At 39.7% G+C, this 19,005-nt stretch overlaps 2 protein-coding genes across 2 annotated transcripts in view; one reads left to right on the forward strand and one right to left on the reverse strand.

Moving 5' to 3' along the window:
* Window positions 1-19,005, forward strand: part of LOC138731372 (opsin-3-like) — an 81,980-nt gene that overhangs the window by 61,013 nt on the left and 1,962 nt on the right. The window lies entirely within an intron of this gene.
* Window positions 15,500-19,005, reverse strand: part of ST6GAL2 (ST6 beta-galactoside alpha-2,6-sialyltransferase 2) — a 47,822-nt gene continuing 44,316 nt past the window's right edge. The window contains exon 6 of the mRNA XM_069877266.1: window positions 15,500-17,158. Within this exon, the coding sequence (XP_069733367.1) occupies window positions 16,890-17,158 (269 nt within the window). The 3' untranslated portion in view covers window positions 15,500-16,889. The remainder of the gene's footprint in view (window positions 17,159-19,005) is intronic.

Raw genomic sequence — 19,005 nt, forward strand, 5'->3', positions numbered from 1 at the left:
TCAGACGTTTCCTAGGCACACTGTGGCTATAGCAGTTCCTGGGAAGCTGTACCACCTCCAACCCCCTCACACAGAGGATGTCACTGCCCAGGCCAGCCTCCTCTTCCAGGGCCTTTGGGGAACTTCCCTGCTGCCAGAGAAGGAACGAGGAGTCCTTCCTTATTTATATACCCAGATTTCTAACAACCCTTTTCAGTCCTTCCTGATCTTGCCTTATGCACTGAGCAGGGAGAAATGCACGCACACTTTGGGAGTTACACGTGACAGTCATGAAAGAAAGGATAATAAGCTTAACACTTCCCAACTGGCTGTCTAACAGTCGTATTTTCACAGTCAATTTTCATGTGATATTGTGCAATTTTCAGTATTTCCAACAAAAGATAATGTGTCATTTTTAAAGCTGCAGGAATAGGTGGAAACTTAACACTGGTGTCTGTTTTTTTGTTGTTTTTTTTTAAGCTGCTCATTTTCCCACTTGAAAACTAAGATATTTCAGTTGCATGACAACACAAAATGACAGCTCTGGAAAGATAGTATCCAATGCAAGGACAATTGTCTCAAGCCTCATTCCATGCATTAATTGGAACACACCTATTAAATACTGAAAAGGGACCCTGTTTGCTTAGTTCATGCCCCTCTAGATTTTTGTAGGCTTACCATAAGATTTTCTGTTATACGGTCTTATATTTTTTAATTAAAATCCATGCAAAAGTTAATACTCATGATTTTTTTTTTTTTCATCTCTTCACGGGTAGGTGGGCAGCATTTGAGTAGATAATAGTCAACATGAAGAAGTGATGCTGAATTACATTTCCAGTCATCTGGAAATGTTGAGAATTTTTTTGTCCATATAGAATTTCACACCTGAGCTCTTAAGCTGGAACCAGGCCAAGTCAAAATGATGTCTTTGTGCAGAATACTCTACACTAAGTACAATACTATAGTACAGTTCAGAAGTGTTTTGACTTCATTCCTCTTTCCATATGCAGCGTTATGACTTTTTAAAGTTGAGGGGCTAAGAGAAGAAAGGTCTCAGGGGCACCTTTCTGCTGTCATAATTCATAACTGTATTCCACACAGTGAGTTCAAAATTACTTCAGGAATTTCTCTTGCAGCTCATGACAAAAATACCAGTTTAGGTAAATAAGCTGAGCATTTAAATAAGGTCCCTAGAACCCCCAGCCAGCCTTCATTCTCTCTCAGGCTTCATCCATGGTACAAACTGTCTGAGTATGTTTACATGAGCTCAGCATTGTCCTGGCTGCCATGTGGATGCTCTCTAGGGGCTGGACTGTCTTCAACATCACAGAAGTACTTAGGACTTGCTTCTTTAGTCCCAGGGTGAAAGTAGGAAGCAGGCAGCCAGGCCACCTCTCATGCACCCAAAATATTACATGAAGTTGGAAAGTAATACACATGAATGAAAATAAAAAACAGGATAAGCGTATGTGTTTTGGACTATATGATGACTTGCAACTTGTGGCTAGGTAGTGGAGTAGCGGTAGTGGTATGCAGTAGTGGAAATTGCATCCAGTTAAAAGATATTCTTTTCTGGAAGACAAAGAAAGTGAATGGCAGCGATATCTCTTTACTTTATATATGATTTAAATAGCATCTATTATGTTGATGTCTCTTCCTGTTTTACTCTTTTCATGGCACTTCACAGACGCAGGAATAAGCTTCTACATTACACAGGCAAATGAATTGGTCAGGACACCTAGGGGAAAATGGAATTGGTAAAGTTTATAGCAAAGACAGTGGGATCCTTTTGTAGTCCATATCCACCCTGAAAAGGAAAACAGGCATTTCTGAAAGGTGGAGAGAAGAGGAGACTCCAAAGACAGAGAAGCTGAGGTCAAAATTTGAAATGACAAGTAGCTAATAGCATCTTGGCCTATTGGCATCACGAAGGCCAGTTGCATCTAGAAACAGCATGGCCAGCAGGACCACGGAAGTGATTGTGCTCCTGTATTCAGCACTGATGAGGCCATACTTCAAATACCATGTTCAGTTTTGGGCCCCTCACTACAAGAAAGACATTGAGGTCCTGGAGCATGTCCAGAGAAGAGCTGTGAAGTTGGTGAAGGGGCTGGAGAACAAGTCTTATGAGGAGCGGCTGAGGAGACTGAGGGAAGACCTTATCGCTGTCTACAACTGTCTGTAATGAGGTTGTAGCGAAGTGGGCGTTGGTCTCTTCTCCCAAGTGACAGGTGATAGGATGAGAGGGAATATCCTCAAGTTGGGCCAGCGGAGGTTTAGATTGGACATTAGGAAAAAATTCTTCACCAAAACGGTTATCAAGCACTGGAATAGGCTGCCCAGGGAGGTGGTTGAGTCACTGTCCTTGAAGGTGATGCTGGTCAATAGAAAGGGTCCTAGTCACACTTACCCTAGCAGTGACAGGGACATCAGAATTAATTGCAGTGATTGAATGACAGGAGATAAACATTGCTGCCTGTTTGAAGGCTAGCAGGGAAATATCTGTAGGAAAATATTTGACCTCTAAAGTCATTGTTACTATCTAAAAGGCAATAAAACAACAGACTGTTTAAGGATTCAAAGAACTGGTAGCGTTATACATCTCAAGTTTTCTCGAGTACAGGGAAAACAGCTTCAAATTGTTTGCGCTTGCTCATCATGATCAGCTTATAGTTGCGCTGGGAGCTTTAGGACACCATTTACAATCAGCTGGTTTTTGTTCAGTTCCATCATTAACATTAAATCTGCAGGGTAGACTGAGAAATAAATGGAAGTTTCCAGTATCCACAGCTTACTACAGGTATGTGGTACATTCACAGCTTAAAAAAAAACGGTGTTAGGATACATGTATGCAAGGCCTCTTGGTAACCTTTCTGCACTTGCAAGTATCCACCCACAGAAACTCAACTAAAGCAATATTTCTTTGCTGTCTTCATGTACATCTCTAATGCAATGCAACAGATTATGTAGAGAAAGAATTTAGTTACTTTATGAGTACAATCAAATTTGATAGATGAAAAAGATTTGGAACAGTAAATGTAGCCCTGAAGGTAATAGAACTTCTCATTTTCCACTCCTGTTCAAGCACTGAATAATCTCTAGTGATGTGGGAGTGGCATAATACTAAAATTTTATCCAGAGCAGGATGTTTTTGTACATGTTGTGTCAGCTGACATTACTTCTCAGAGTTTTGCTGTGTCCACCAGGCATATCTTTGCAGTCATGCATCCAACTAACAACTCAAGCAACAATCATTTCAGGTTAGGTGGATGGAGAGAAAAACAAAATTATATTTCCTAGTCAGAAAATATTTGTTGGCATTTATGTAAACTCCTCTAAACAAATATTGTTAATTGATTTAATCCTCAGTATCCTTGTAAAGCAGATAATTATCATCATCCTAGTTTTACAGAAGGAGAAATTTGAGATTCAAAGGTTAGATTACTGCTCAAAACCTCATGAACTTGCATGGCAAATCCAATTCAACTCTGTAGAACTTTATTTTATGATTTAATTGTGATGTCCTACCTTCAGGGCAAAAAAGCTGCTGTACTTAAGGAAATAATGGTTGCCACAGTATGGAAAAATACAACATGAAACTATATTGGGCCTGTAATTCATTAGAATAAATCTCTTTTCGTTATAAGCTGCATTATTTAATGCAATTCAGAAATTTGACTGTGTCAGACGAAAACAACTTTGAGGTTCCTCGTCTTTTGAAGTAGAAGCTGTTGCAGAGCTTTGTTCCTGTGAGGTTTAGTATAGTAACTGCCAGTTTATAAACCTTTATTGCTGATTTACTCAAGGAAGCCCTTCTTCTTTGGCAATTGTCTTCTCTTCATAGTGGGACACCGCAAACAAATCACTTTCTGCCTCCATACTGCTAGGTTGAATTAGTTCTTTTAATTTCCTCCAGTGACCTAGGCTCTTTACCTTAGTTGATCTCTTCTCTCTGGTATTCAGTGACAGGATGTGTGGGAATGGTTCAAAACTGTGTGAGGGAAATATTATATTAGATATTGGGAAACAGCTCTTTACTAAGAGGGTGGTCAAACACTGGAGCAGGCCTCCTAGAGAGGTGGTTGATGCCCCAAGCCTATCAGTATTTAAGAGGCATTTGTACAATGCCCTTAATAATACACTTTGACTTATGGTCAACCCTGAAGTGGTCAGGCAGTTGGTCATTGTATGTCCCTTCCAACTGGAACTATTCAATTCTATCTTATCCTACTGATGTCTAATCTGTACACAGTTACAAATATCTTTAGTACTACTGTTAGCTATGCATAATCTCATACTCAAAAGTAGTCAGTGCTTTTGATACTGTGAAAATGCCTGTGACCAAGAATATAAGCAGTTGCTATCACTAATGTGTAGTCACAGCAAGAGCCCTCCTGCAAAGGTCCTGTCTTTCACTAGTTACATTCCCTTGCTTTGCAGGCAGTGGGCCACTCTTGTGGCATGGGCACAGGGTGGCAAAAGCAGCACTCCAGTGAATGACATACCGGCTTCATAGTGCTTTCCTCTTCTATTTTCCTTTGTAATAACTCTCTTACCTTTCTGAAAACTCTTTTTTTTTAATGAAAAATTCAAATAAACCCCCCCAGTTATTCAAATTATAACCCTTTTGGTAATCATGCTTAAAAAAATGTATTCCACCTGGGAAACAACTTCTAAGAAGTTTCCTGGATGTTAGTAGAGGACCAGCACTTCAATGCATTAGGATTTATATCTCCTTTTTGTCGTTTGCAGTCCTTAGCTATATTATTGTTTCATTGTCTGAACTGAAAACAATAACTTCAGCTCTACAGTAAATTCTTAAATCCCTTTGTCTAAATTAGGATCATATTTTCAGAAATGGGTGTATAGAAATATGCAGGAATCCATTATATAAGGTGCAATTATTGTATACTGGGTATTTTTATATTTTTATATATATATATATGGATGACCTTGCTTCAGATGTAATATTTTGTCACTTTAAAGGAAATAATACTTGCTTAAGACTTTATAGCTCACCCAGGGCTTTATAAGACTTCTGTGTATGCTGGCTTTAGGCCAATAGGCATACACTACAATTAGGATTGAAAGGTTAACCATAAAGTTATGTAACTTGTCTTCCTTTTCACCTTCACTGCCTTCTTTCTCCATAATGACCAATGTAAAAATCCAGAGATTTTTATGTGAGATATAAAACAAAAAATGGGCAACTTTGTAACTTGCTAGGCAATTTCCCACTCAAGTGTTTCCTTGGTACAAAATGCGGATTCTGAAAAATTAGAAGCTGTTAATTGTTCCTATTTTATTTTCAGCATGGAAAAAACCTAAGCACAAAGGGTCCATTTCAGGCCACATCTCCATGCCTAAGCCTCTACACTTTGATTCTTGTAAAATGTATCTTTAACAAAAAACACTGCCCTTTTTCTGGGCATATTAAACTCCCTTACCAGCCTGCATCCTTCATGCACCAGTGCAGGAACAGTGGTGGCTCATGTAGGGGAGGACATGCAATGAAAAGTAGGCCAGAGCAGAGAATCTTCTTTATAGGGGAACAAGCAGCATGAAGCTGAACTATAATTCCTTGAAGGCATCTACCTGTATTTGGATATTTTGACCGTCCAAAGTTTCTGGAATTTTTTGATAGTTTGTTTTGGGTTTGTCCGAGATAAGAAGAAAACTGTGGAGAAATTAAAAAATCCATCACAACAGAAATTCTGATTTCTCAACCCAATTTGTTCTGTTCTTGCATTACTTACATATAAAACCAAACAACTGCTATCAAAGTACAGTCAGAAATCAAATCACCCTCAGTAATTTTTAATTTTGTGTTGTGTAAAATCAATACCTAATTGGTTGCAAATCAAGATAAAGATAGAAAAACTGAGAAAACTTGGTTCCCATCCCTTACACTCACCACTTACCCTAATGCAGTTCTCATTGCCTGAAAACCAGTATGAGCTCTACAACAAAAGCCTTCATCCATCAGCAGGTTGCTTATCTGGTAATTAAAAGGTTTTGCGTCATTCCCTATCAGAGCACTTCCAATGTTTTGTTCATGGCAGTTGATAGAAAGATCATTGTGGACAACAGAGGTGTAGCAACTGGGCAGGTGGTATGGGAATCTGGGGGAAAGGAGAGCTCATAAAAACCTTTGTTTTAGCCAGAGGCAGAATGAAAGACGGCACTGAGGAAGACTCGGTAGGTGAAACACCCAAGAGCTGTTGAATTTTTTGTGTGTGTGTGAGTGCTAGCAGAATGTAAGAGAGTGACCCACCCTCAAGCAAAAAGACCTTCAGTAATTTACAAGGGAAGATAGACAATGTATCATACTACAGAAGTTACCTCCTGAAAATAGAGCTTTGGATTTCCTTGTGCAGTATTCTTGGTCTTAGCCTAAGTGAAACTCTGTAAGGAATGCCTGGAAGAACAGTTTTCCCTAAACATGTATCACATGCACAGGCAAAAATAAGAAGCTCATAACCACAGCAAAAAGGAATGCAGTGAGATCACATTTCTACAAGCATGTATTAAAGTACTTTAGTTACGACGGTGTTAGGGCAGGAATATATCAGCTTCAACCCACTGCAGTTAGAAGTCATCTTTTTTAATCCTTGTGGGCCGATTCAGAATCCATAGATGAAGAACTGAAAATATAAGAAGAAATTGGGTAGGCAGAGCAACATATTGACTATGACTAAACAAACACATAAATTTTTCAGGTGTCAAAATACTTCTCATTGTTATACTTTGAGCTTTCAGCAAACTGGGAGCTATTTCAAAATGATCTGGAATCACTTATCCCCTATTACAGTGCAATAGAGCCCTCATTTCTCCTCATGAAGTAAAATTTTACTGTAGGGACTGGTAAATTTGCTGCTGAGTCTGTCAGTCAGCATCCATCAATCATATTACAAAGCCATAAACAATTCTGAATTCATGGAATGGAAATAGGAAATAGTGGCAGGATCTATTTTGTTGCTATTCACTGTATACATATTCTTGTTCCTCACGTTGCTTTAGGGAACTCTCTTCAGTTTATTTTGGGTAGGAGGAATTAACTCCACATACGCTACCCCTTTTTGTATAGTGGTTTTGTATAGGTTTCAGTAGCTCCATTTCAGGCTAGGGGAGAGCATGTATGAGATAAATATGACAGCTGGTCTTCTTTTCCTGCAGTGATAAACCCCACTGAAAGAAACAATGCTGTGCTAAACCAATGTGCACTAAAGACAGTAGCATTGTTAATATTATGCTTTAATGTGCACAACAATGTCCCTTTGAAATTCAGCCACCATGTGGGTTACATTGAAATATGGGTAAAGAAAAGTTTCTTTGATTCCTCTAGAAAAATAATTTTCTCTAGTTTATGGTCCCTCCAGCTTTGATCTCTCACTTTTTTCACTTTGTATGAGGGTATATTTCATGAAGACTTGCCTAAAAAGGGTACTTTTAAATGATCAAGGATTATCTGAATAGTATGCTATATCCATGAAAATAAGCTACTATTTCTCATACATTGGTATATGATTTTTTGTTTCTGCCTTCCCTGCTCTTCTATCATGGAACAACTTTGTTAGTATTATTTTGGTAACAGCTTATTGATTTGTTTTCCTCTCATCTCTACTTTTCTTGGGATGTCGCAGCTGCTCATTAAAATGCCTAATGGCTTGATAGCACTGTGCATTTGTAAAGTCTAAATAAGGTCTGTCAGATAGCTTATAATTCAATTTTTATAAAAGAAAACAAGCACTGAAAGTAACTGAAAAACAGCCCAACACCTGCAAGGAGGAATATTGCTAGGGAAGAAAAATAATGTTTCGTGATCCAGTAGGAAGCAAATCTTCCTGTCATCTTTTCTGTAAAAAAAGTAGGCAAAGAAATAGCCTGGAGCAGAACCTTCCCCACCTTTCCTTCCTGGCTGTCTGCCCATACATCTGTCCTCCATGTGTTCAGGATACAGGACCTTATATGAGCCTTCTGGCTCACACGCCTCATGAGGCAGCAAGGCTGGACCTAGGGATAGACTTCAGGTACGTTTAGCTTGCACAAGAGATACATCTCATGTTTTTTGCCTTAACTTCGCAAAAATTCTTCCTACTTCCACCAAGCTGAGTAGTGTAGTTGCCAGGCTGTAAGGACAGGATGTCATCCAGAGGGACCTGGACAGGCTGGAGAAGTGGGCCTGTGAGAGCCTCATGAGGTTCAATAACGCCATGTGCAAGGTGCGACACCTGGGTCGGGGCAATCCCCCATTTCAGTACAAGATGGGGGATGATGTGATCGAGAGCTGCCCTGCAGAGAAGGCCTTAGGGGTGCTGGCTGATGCGAAGCTCAATATGAGCCGGCAATGTGCGCTCACAGCCCAGGAGGCCAACAGTATCCTGGGCTGCATCAAAAGAAGCGTGGCCAGCAAGTCAAGGGAGGTGGTTCTGCCTCTCTATTCCTCTCTTGTGAGACCTCTTCTGGAATACTGTGTCCAGTTCTGGAATCCTCAATGTAAGAAGGATATGGAACTGTTGGAAGGGATCCAGAGGAGGCTACAAAGATGATCAAAGGGCTAGAGCACCTTCCATATGAGAACAGGCTGAGAGAGTTGGGGTTGTTCACCCTGGAGAAGAGAAGGCTCTGAGGAGACCTTACAGCATCCTTCCAGCACCTGAAGGGGGCTACAGGAAAGCTGGAGAGGGACTGTTAATAAAGGCTGGTGACAGAATGAGGGAGGATGGGTATAAACTTGAGAGAGGCTTGACATTAGGAAGAATTTATTCACTATGACAGCGGTAAGACACTGGCACAGGTTGCCCAGGGAAACTGTGGCTGTCCCATCCCTGGAGGTGTTCAAGGCCAGGTTGGATGGGTCCTTGGGCAGCCTGACCTAGTGAGATGTCCGTGCCCATGACAGGGGGGTTAGAACTGGATGATCTTTAAGGTCCCTTCCAACCCTAACTATTCTATGATTCTACTGTCCCTGCCTTAATCCAAAGTGTAGATACTTTGGATCAGGAATGCTACCTAGTCTACAAAACATCAGACAACTCACAAGTCATAAAATCTAGCTAGAAGAATGACTAAACTATGCTTAAAAAATAAATAAATATAGTCTTCCCATTTTATAGAAAACAACCCAGAAAAACCCAAAACTCCTTGAATTCCTTCCCTTAAGTACCGCAGCTGCACAGGAGACATATCCTGCTGCATATGGTAGCAGCAGTGCAGGATGTGGGTGGCACACCACATGCATCAGAACTAAAGGACTAAGAGAAGAAAATCCCCACTGTTTAGAAGGTGGGCCAGCAGAATATTTTAATCAGGAAGGTCAGTTGCAGCCAGATGTCTGTCGAGGAGTGAAGCAATTAACAGCAGCTGACACAAACTGGAGTCAGCCCTGGTAGCAATTTTCCCCTCTGGCTGCTTCCATTAAATTAAAGCAGCTGTGATGTCTATTGCCTGCCCTCCTGAACTCCTCAGGGTTTCTGGAGTCCTCTCACAAGCATATAAGGAGTTGTTGCTGCAGTAATTATCCCTTACCTGACAGCATCTCATAACCAAGAGGGTATTTGATTTGTATTTGTCTATGTGCAGAAACAGGTCACAGGAGGAAATAGGTTTTCTTCTCTCAGTTATCGTACAGATTACTATAAGCACACAGAGAAGGTTATTCAAAGTGTAGCAATGTAACCCCACAACTCTGCTGACATTAGTCTTTTCTCCATTTAATCTGTGGGATTCCTGTGTTTACAGAGAAGCTGAGCCTCAGTAGAAGTCAGTCGCTGTTCTTAACTCTACCTTACTGCTTCATTTTAAGATCACATCCCACCACGCAGCAAGATGAGCACACACTGAGGAGCTGGTTTCCTCTACAAATGTGAAGAAAAAAAAAAACTGGACAGCCAAACCCAATTAAATGACTATTTGGAAAAAAACAGTTCTGCCTTTGCATCCAGTATGACTCACCTCTCTAGCTGTTTCTCTCTCATTCTGTTTTGATCATTCCTTGTCTCTTCCCCTTTCTTCCCCTGAGCCTCTTTCTTTACTTTTATTGTTTTTAAAGAATCCAGCAATCCTACCAGCAATGGGTCCCCCTGTGATTTCTCACAGCCTGCTTGTGCTGTCAGTTCTCTGGTGGCTACTCTGCCTCCAGGGCCCACTACATTACTGCATGACAGTTGGTTCCCTGTCATTTTAATAGATTCAGTTAGCATTTCCATCAATCTTAATAAGCATTTACTTCAATATTAACGTATTTTTAGGAAAAAGAAATAATAGGCCATGAACTTCTAAGTTGCCTTGGGCATCAAGGCATGAAGCTCTGGGGTAAGGCTGTACTTAACTTCCACAAAAGTGCAGTAATTTCTTTGAGGTGCCCTGTCTGGAGTAACGTACTACTTTAAGAAAGTAGAATCTAACTATTAAAAATAAAGAAAGATACGTGTATGGAGTGGACATTGGTAGGTTTTGGGGTGTAGCAGGTAAATCCATGCTAATCTGATGGAACAATCAAATTATCCACTTGGCATCCTGGAAAGATCAAGATGCTGGGAGAGCTAGAAGTCCAACCAACCCACAAGCATTAATGGACTGTTCGTACTGATTGATGAACTATTCCCACAGTAAGATACTACTTAATCATTGCTGCAGGTGCAGTTTCTTGTAGAAGTTCACAGGTGTGATTTTAACAAAAGACTGGCTTTTCCCTCGCTTGTTTAGTTGTTCTTCAACAGGTTCGTGCTGTAGTCAAGATAGCAACTTACAGCAATCATCCTGGAATAAGTTTTTCAGCCAGCTCACAACAGGAGAGCCAATAATGCAGATAAACATATCAAAATGCCTGTATGAAGTTCCACCTGTCAGAGAACTATGTCCCTCAAAGCTGCTCAAGTAAAACAGCTGGCTGTTATGAATACAAAGATAAAAGGTGTCTCCTTCAAAGGTATCTTGGTTGGAAAGGGGAAATGCAATTTGGGAATGAAACCTGAAAATGACTTGCCTCCAAGGTTCCCCGAGATACTATTTGAAAGATAAATCACATCTCCTGCTGCTGTCACTGCTAAAGAATACGGGGTACAGCAAGATGTTCTGTACCTAACACAATACAGTTCATGGGTTTCAATCTCCAATTCAGATATAGGTTTGTATGTAGTGAGACAAGAATATCCTCTCTCATGCTGTAGACAATAAAGTTTACTGAGCACTTTGTCACATGAAATACAATGATCATGTTTTGGTTTTGTTTTTTTAAATGAAAAAAAAGCAGCGTAGAAGCAAAGTTGATGGATTTCAAAAGCATCAACTACCTGCTTCGTTCATGCATCTTAGCATTCATTTTATCCCCTAGTGTAGCTCATTGTACTGAGTTTTCCAAGAGGTGTTACTTGCATATCATGACATATAGTAATTATCCTCTCAACATTACCTGTCAGGAGGTGGTACAAAACACAGGATGAGCTGCATAATTACTGGTTTCCAGGAGTCTACGTGATGGCAATCAAAGTTCTACCATTCCACTTATGTGGAAATAGCTTTATTGTCAGGATGGACTCACGGTGACTCCCTGGGATGAAAACAGTGATTGTCTCCTCCATTGGCCTTACAACAGCCATTGCCTAGCTCAAAGACTACCAAGAGCAGCAGAATGCCTCACTTAATGGATGTAAGCAGACTTGTAGCAGTTAAATTATATGGTATTTCATCACAGACCGAATGGCAAGTTATGTTTTCCTTTTGGCAAGTTGTTTTTCATTTTAATTGATAATTGATCAAAAAGTCTGTTCTTATTCTTTAAGTCATGATGCTGGATTCCTTGAATGAGTCGCACAGCCATTTAGCTGAAGTTTACTACCATTTCAATTACAGCATCAAGTTACCAGAGTGTGACCTCCTTAGAGGGCTTGACTACCACAAGAAATTTCCTGACAAAGCTAGAGCAGTATGTTATATTCTTGCAGGGGAATCCTAGAGCACTTTCTTGGGTAGACATGTTAATTTTAGAATAAAACTGGCCTTACAATGTTTGCCTTTTTTAATGTAGTTCACTAGGAAAGCTATTTGTCAGCCTATCTGTCCATTTCCATTAGATATTTCATTGCAATTGTGGGCAGAACCAACAGGCACCTGCCCTGATTCGTGCCATCTGCAGTTCAGTGTCATTCACTCAAAACAATATGGAAAGACCAGCACTCCAAAACAAATGAAAACAAATGTTTTATTTACAAGAAAAAAATCTGTACACTGTGCATACATAAAAATATACAAAATCATAATAGAAAATATAAAAAGTGTTAAAATGTATACAAACACTGCTTAAAAATGTGACTCCTGTAAAATCTTAAGTTTTGTTATTAGAGTACACATTCATTTAAAAAAATCATCATACAAAATAATTCTCAAAGCTATTAAAAAAGTACACAGTCTATATTTGAATACTTCCAATGACTACATATTGTAGGAGTGATGAGTTGATATGGACAAATGTAAGGCCTTTACACACAACTGTTATTTAAAAAACAAAACTCTGAATCTGATCACTAAGCCAGAGAGAAGAAATTTGCAGTGTCAAAATTCATTCAGTGATGCAGGTATGCCCAGGCATGGGCTATTGTAAATTTAAAACAGTTAAATTGTGTGTCCTCCATGTGTGCAAGAGGATGGCTCCTGCGAAAGATTCAGATGCTTTCTAATGACATTCTTCTGAATTACCTACTTCAAAACCCAATTTCATTTATTCAATATGTATCAACTTCAGAAAGCATGAAGGGGAAAATAGTAGCCATTTATTTTTACAGTCAATGCATTTAATGCTCTTTTCATGGTACATCTGTGTCACTGTCCAAGTGGCACCTGAAGAAAAAGGATATTAAAAAGAAAAACCCAACAATGGATTGCAATGGTCTACCTGTGTTTTGAACTCCTGTTTAATTCAATCCATCTCTAAAATGACTGTGTTCAGGCCATGCAACCATTGAGTGTAGACAATTGTCTTCATTTAAGAAAAAAACACCTGTCTTGGTTTTGCTGACTTTGGCAAGAGATCTAAAGTAACAAGTTCAGAATTTGGATATTTTCAATCAATAAAGATGATGAACTGACCAAAGGCATGCAATAATTTTGCTAAATTTGTATAGAGAGAGGGTAGGTGAGCGTGTAAAAACACCCTCCTCTTTCTCCAAAGGTAAGCATTCCTTATATCATTGTAATTTCACTGATTTACCAGAGTTCCAACAGCATGAAACCACAGAGCAAGGTATAAAAAGAAAACGTAGTTTAATTGAAGGCATAATTGACTGAGCTGTGAGTTTTTGCTCAGACAAGCTTTAGAACTATAAAAGAATGGAACAACTAATATTTTTTTCCAAGCAAAAAAGATTTTGGCTTAAAATGAGGCAAAATCTTTTTTTTTTTCTCTTTCTTGAATAGACAGCCTTGGATTTAACCACCCAAAGGCTGAATGCATAAAATTATAGAGCACCACAAGAAAAGCTACAGAATTCACAGTGGAAAAAAGCATAATGAAATTCAGCATAAACTCAGCACAGTTCCTTAAGCTGCTGCTGTGTTTCTGGTTTGTTTCAGCTAAGTGCAACTGTTGTCCACAGCACCAGGGCACAGAAATGAGGCTTAAAAGCTTTTGAAGGCAGCTTACTCTTATTTGTCAGTAAAACCCCATGAATTTAAACTGCATCATTGCAACAAGTGTGAAGAAGCTCAGGGCTCCACTAGCAGAGGCATTTGCTTGGCTGATGACGCACCTCAAATGCCAGGTTTGGGCAAACCTCTCCCCTACGGTGCTGTTCCACTCTGTTAGGGTGTGACAGCCAGACGGGAGAGCTACAAAGCCATGCCTGTACCTTTTTCCCCCAAGATCCCACAATCTGGGTGAGAAAATACATTTCCTTTCACATTGTCTGCATTTAATATATGTATCTAAAACCAGCACACATACAGTATTATTAAAAGATACATAGTTCAGTGTCACGACATACTCATTGTTTAAAATTTACTGACTGCGATTCTTTGTAAAGATCTCTCTGCCCCTGTGAGGAGTGGGGAAATGCCCATAAATATGAAAATATTTGGTAGGCTCTTATAAAAGCCACCAATGTCAATGCCACGAAGTGTAAACAGTGGTGAGGGGAGCACCTCTGCAGATCGTCTAAGTTGCCCCATTATTTCTGCTCCTTGCAGCAAGCAGAGTTGAGCCCTCAGAGCAGGCACATTTCCACTTGTGCCAAAGACTGAAGGAGGATAAGGCCAGGTAGGGGAGTAAAATCTCTTGAAGCAGCCACAAGGTGTGTGAGCAGGCAGACCAGTGGAACATCACAGGGGAAACAGTGTTGGGAAACCATGCCAAGGCATCATTATTTTTTCAAGAGGATGGGCATTACAAGTCAGACTTCCTCCGTGAGAAAGCAAGCGTTTGCAGCACAGCTCTGTGGTGTCTTCGTAGGTGATGGTGCTACAGCACCCACATTTGCACGTGTGGAAGGAGCACTCATTGCTACTTAAATCAGGATACAGCAAAGAAAGAAGTTTCTGTTGGGAGGTCTTGAGGGCACACAGTCCAGTAAATTATAAAGTTCATTTTATAACCACTCAGACCTGGTTCTGCATTGTTATTTAAATGATGCATTAAGTAGGTATGCTTAGCGCTTTTTACAAGAAACTTTATCACTTGCCTTGTTCCGTACAACAGCTATGTTGATTATTCTGACAAATTACTGAAGGAATAATACAACATAATCCTGCTGTGGTAGTTGAATAATGTAGTTAGTATTTTAAAGGTTAGTCACTGCAGATCAGTCAAAGTGATATGCTTTTTTTTCTTTTCAGAACTTGAGAATTTCCAGCTTATGGAAAAGTAGCATATTCACTAGTCATAGAAAGCTAATCAACTACCTTCCTATACAAACATGTGGTAGGCTAACCCAGCATACAGGAAAGAGAGACATCTTTGATTGTACTGTTCAAACTTCATATGTTTTGCAAACAGGGTACCAAACATACAGAAAACTACATTAGTTCTATGCAAGTTATCTGTTCTCCATAAGATTAAATAACAGTGTTATTAACTTTCAGAATAAAGTTGCTGCCATATATAATATTAAAAAAAGAAATCAGTATGTAATATATCCACAGTCTAAGGCTAATATGAGTAAAACTTACTCATTTTGACATGTACCAAAATGATTTATGGACATAAGTATCCACGTAATACAGAAGTACAATTTTTAGATCATCTGGACATAACTTTCTGTCAACAAAAGATATCCTAAGAGGATCATAAAGCCCAGATTAAGAGACTACAAGAGAAAAGAGGGCTAAGTCCTACGTAAGACACATTCTTCACTTTTGAGGAAGGAAAATCATCAGACCCAAAGAGCAGAGTGAGAGAAAAAGGATTCTGCAATTATACTTGTGTTTGTATTGAAGAGGAAATAAGTCATTAATATTGTCTGCACTCAGAAACTGCCTTTCTGTTGCCCAAGACAAAACACTAGAAAATACTTTCTACCACAATAGCTATTCTTCTCAGTGCTTCTTTGAGCTTTCTGCCTTTTTTTACTGAATAGATAAGAACAGGATACAGCTATGCTTTTCTGTACATACTTTCCTGCTGAACTTACCCTAAGAGAAAGGGAACAGTTGTGTGAAAAAAACCCCACAAAAATTAACCTCCTGCTACTAGGAAAATCTGAAACTCAAGTCTTGCCATGAAAAATAATGCTTTAAATATATTAGTAACCAGACAGATATTTAGAAGCACCTTAGAGAATATTCTCTTTGTGTGTTACGAAGGAAAATATCAAGTTATCTCCATACAAAATCTGTAGTCAGGGTTTTTTTTGCAGGCATTACAGCTTCTCTAGGGTATAGTTTTCCAAACATGAAACAAAAAATGCTTATAGCCTCTTCTTTTGTCAGAAAACTCCCTATACTTTCTTAACAGCAGTAACTTGTGAACATGTGAGCTTGATTTGGATCCCAGTGAAATTTCTAAGAAATGGTGTCTGTAATCCTGAACGCTATCTTTACTGCAGAAAGATGAACCCCCTCTATGTTTCTTTCAGTGTGATGCGTGAGTGCTGCACAGCCACCCTTGGCTTTCTCTGGATCTTTATCTGTGCAGACCAGGGGAAGGCATAATTTCCATCTCACTTACACCCCCTTGATAGGCCTCCCAGGAAGAGTTTTTTCCTGAATGGGTTACAAATATGTTTGTTGCTCTCTAAAGAAATGAGACATTTTTCTTTTCACTCTGCCCTATGGAGTCAGTGTGAGCATGGGGGTCTGGTATTAAAAGACCATCCAGTAGTTTAATTGCTGTAGCGGTGTGTACAGCCATCTCCATCTGCATTGACTTCATAGCCACCATAAGGCCCCCTATGCAGCTGGAGGCCTGTAACTGAGCCTGCGTATGAAAGGGGAATTAAAATCTACTCTAGTCAATGACTGCACAGATCAGAGTAGCAATTACTTCATTCTTGGACATTGCGGAGCCATGAGAAGTGCTGCATTGTTCAACTGGCCACTCTGTAGATGAACAACAGAGGCTGTTTCACAATGCCAGGTTTGAGAGTTAAATAAGTTCATGAAAAAATGTTACATTCTAGCATATGTGGCATAAGAAACCACAGACAAATTCTGACAGTAACACCCACAACAATACATTGAATTTCTGCCTAAGTATGTCCTTTGAACCTTTCATGAGCTAAGCCTTTATTTTTTCCTTTAACTATTTGCAAAGCAGTAATAAATACTCAGGCTCAGAAAAGAAGTATTTCTCATGCCTGCTACTTAATTACAATTTATAGACTCAAGACTAGATTGGTCTAAGAAACATTTTCAAGTATTCTCTTCTTGTTTATAGTACGGCAGTAGTACCTTATTGCACATTGTTTCTGAAGGACTCTCTTCTACAAGCGTGGGAAATTATTTCGTTCAGGGCATTTGACAGCTTTGAACCCTGGCAAAATTACTTTCCCCTTCCGATACAGATCATCCCGCAAACCTTTGTTCATCCTCTGCACCAACAGCTTCTCGTAGAGCAATGGGTGGTAGGCCCCTAAGGTACAAGCTGCATCGTAGTAGAGTTCATGGTAGTGACATAGGTCGGTCTGTCGGACTGAAGGGATGTATTCATACACGTGCACTTCATTACACATGGACATCATGATGAGGATACCTGGGACAGAAAGTGAAAACAAAAGTGAACCCCAGATTTGACCTCTCTCACAGAAACTTCCCTGCAGCCATACAATCCGTTTTAATTTCCTGCTTTCCTTTCCTGCTGCACACCCGAAGTATTACTTCTGTAAAATCATTAAGAGAATTAATAGTTCCTTCCATTACAGCAGGTTTCACTTGTCCCTGATACATAAAGATTGAGATCCTGTGTAGCAGATGGGGTAGGACAACAATCATAAGGAAAGAGTAAAAGCCTACTGAGAGCTTGCATACTAACATCACCCTCCTTGAATGGGAAGACTGGTCTCTCCCACCTCTCTCTACTTACCCTGCCCTGTTCACCAAACACCCCCAACAAGGATCAGGGACCTACTGCAGCTGCACACTATTTTTTTCAGTTAACTGATCACTTTTCTTGTTGTGTATTATCAATTCTTGAAGCTACTTCATGGCAGGTCTTAACATTCATTTGAGGAATACAGAACACAAAACACACACAGAGCTGTTGTCTAGTATTAAAGGAACTTTTCTTGGTTCTTCTACCACTTCCACTCCTAAATTCTGACCTGCTATGTGCAGGAGATATAAAAACCCATCAAAATATGCCCAATGCATCCTCTTCTGGATATCTATGTCTTGCAAATATTTACATACATATTAATCTTCAAAGCTATAAAGAATCTGGAGGAATTTTCCTTTCCTTTCCTTTCTTTTCCTTTCTTATGTGACATGGCAAGGGGAAACAAGAATAGTGATACAGGCCAGTATCGCCCATGTTTCCTCCCTTGACAACTTTTGGATGGTTCACTCAGACCATTGGCAATGTTAGGGTATCAACATACTCCTTGGAACATCTCTACCTTGTTATAGGGTTGGTCTTTCTTAGTCTGGAATTAAACCAATTACACTTTTTCCATCCACTTGCATCTCTCTGGGCAGGAAGACATGAGGCAGCCTACATAGGTGCAGAAGGGCATATAAACATACATCAGCCATGTAGAGGTGGTGCAAAAGCCCACAGCTTCTGACAGTTTTGTGAAAAGTCTCAGAGGTCAAGGAAGGTGAATTCCTTCTTACAGAAGTGCTGTTATGAGGAAAAGCCACTGACCGCCCCCTGCTCAGCAAGAGGAATCCACAAAATGCCAGCCCACTGTTTCCTGCCACGTGTCAATGGTTGACTATCATCACACTGCCAACAGGAGCAAAGAAAGGCCATACAGAAAATAATTTCCTGCTTAAAGCCAGGCAAAGGTTTGCTTTGAGCTTAGGAGCAGTCCTGAGATGCTGATTAAACTAGACCAGGACAGATCCAGAAGAATGGTAGGTGAGCTTACGGAAACTTGATTTTCCTACAGCACAACTGTACTGTTGCGGCTGCATATTTTGAAAGGGACTAATATCAGGTATTGATCACCAGCACTGTCTAAACTGCTATACTTTCACATCAGTCACAGCTGCTGAGAGCCTCTTGTTTAACACAGCCATGTGAAAAGAAAAGTAAGCCTTGGACACCATTTCTTTTTAAGTTTTCACTTAAAACATAAAAATTCATAGAAAATGTATTGAAGCACTTGTTGCACAAGTGGTATCCCTATCTGTTGCATATGAACTGTCAATTCTCCAAAGAGAAAGCTGTGTAATTCCACTCGCTTTGCACTTACAAATGAGAACTAATGTAATTGTTTTTTCTGTACAACAACTTTGGAATTATAAAGTATCAAAGGTGGCTTGGGTAGATCTGACAAGTAAAATGAATTAACATAAAAAATTATTTTGGTTTGTTAATTAAGCAAAGCCATTTTCTGATGTTTAGTTTGCAGTTTGGGAACATGGAGATTTCAATGA

Source organism: Phaenicophaeus curvirostris, chromosome 1, assembly GCF_032191515.1.
Source record: "Phaenicophaeus curvirostris isolate KB17595 chromosome 1, BPBGC_Pcur_1.0, whole genome shotgun sequence".
Taxonomy (NCBI): domain Eukaryota; kingdom Metazoa; phylum Chordata; class Aves; order Cuculiformes; family Cuculidae; genus Phaenicophaeus; species Phaenicophaeus curvirostris.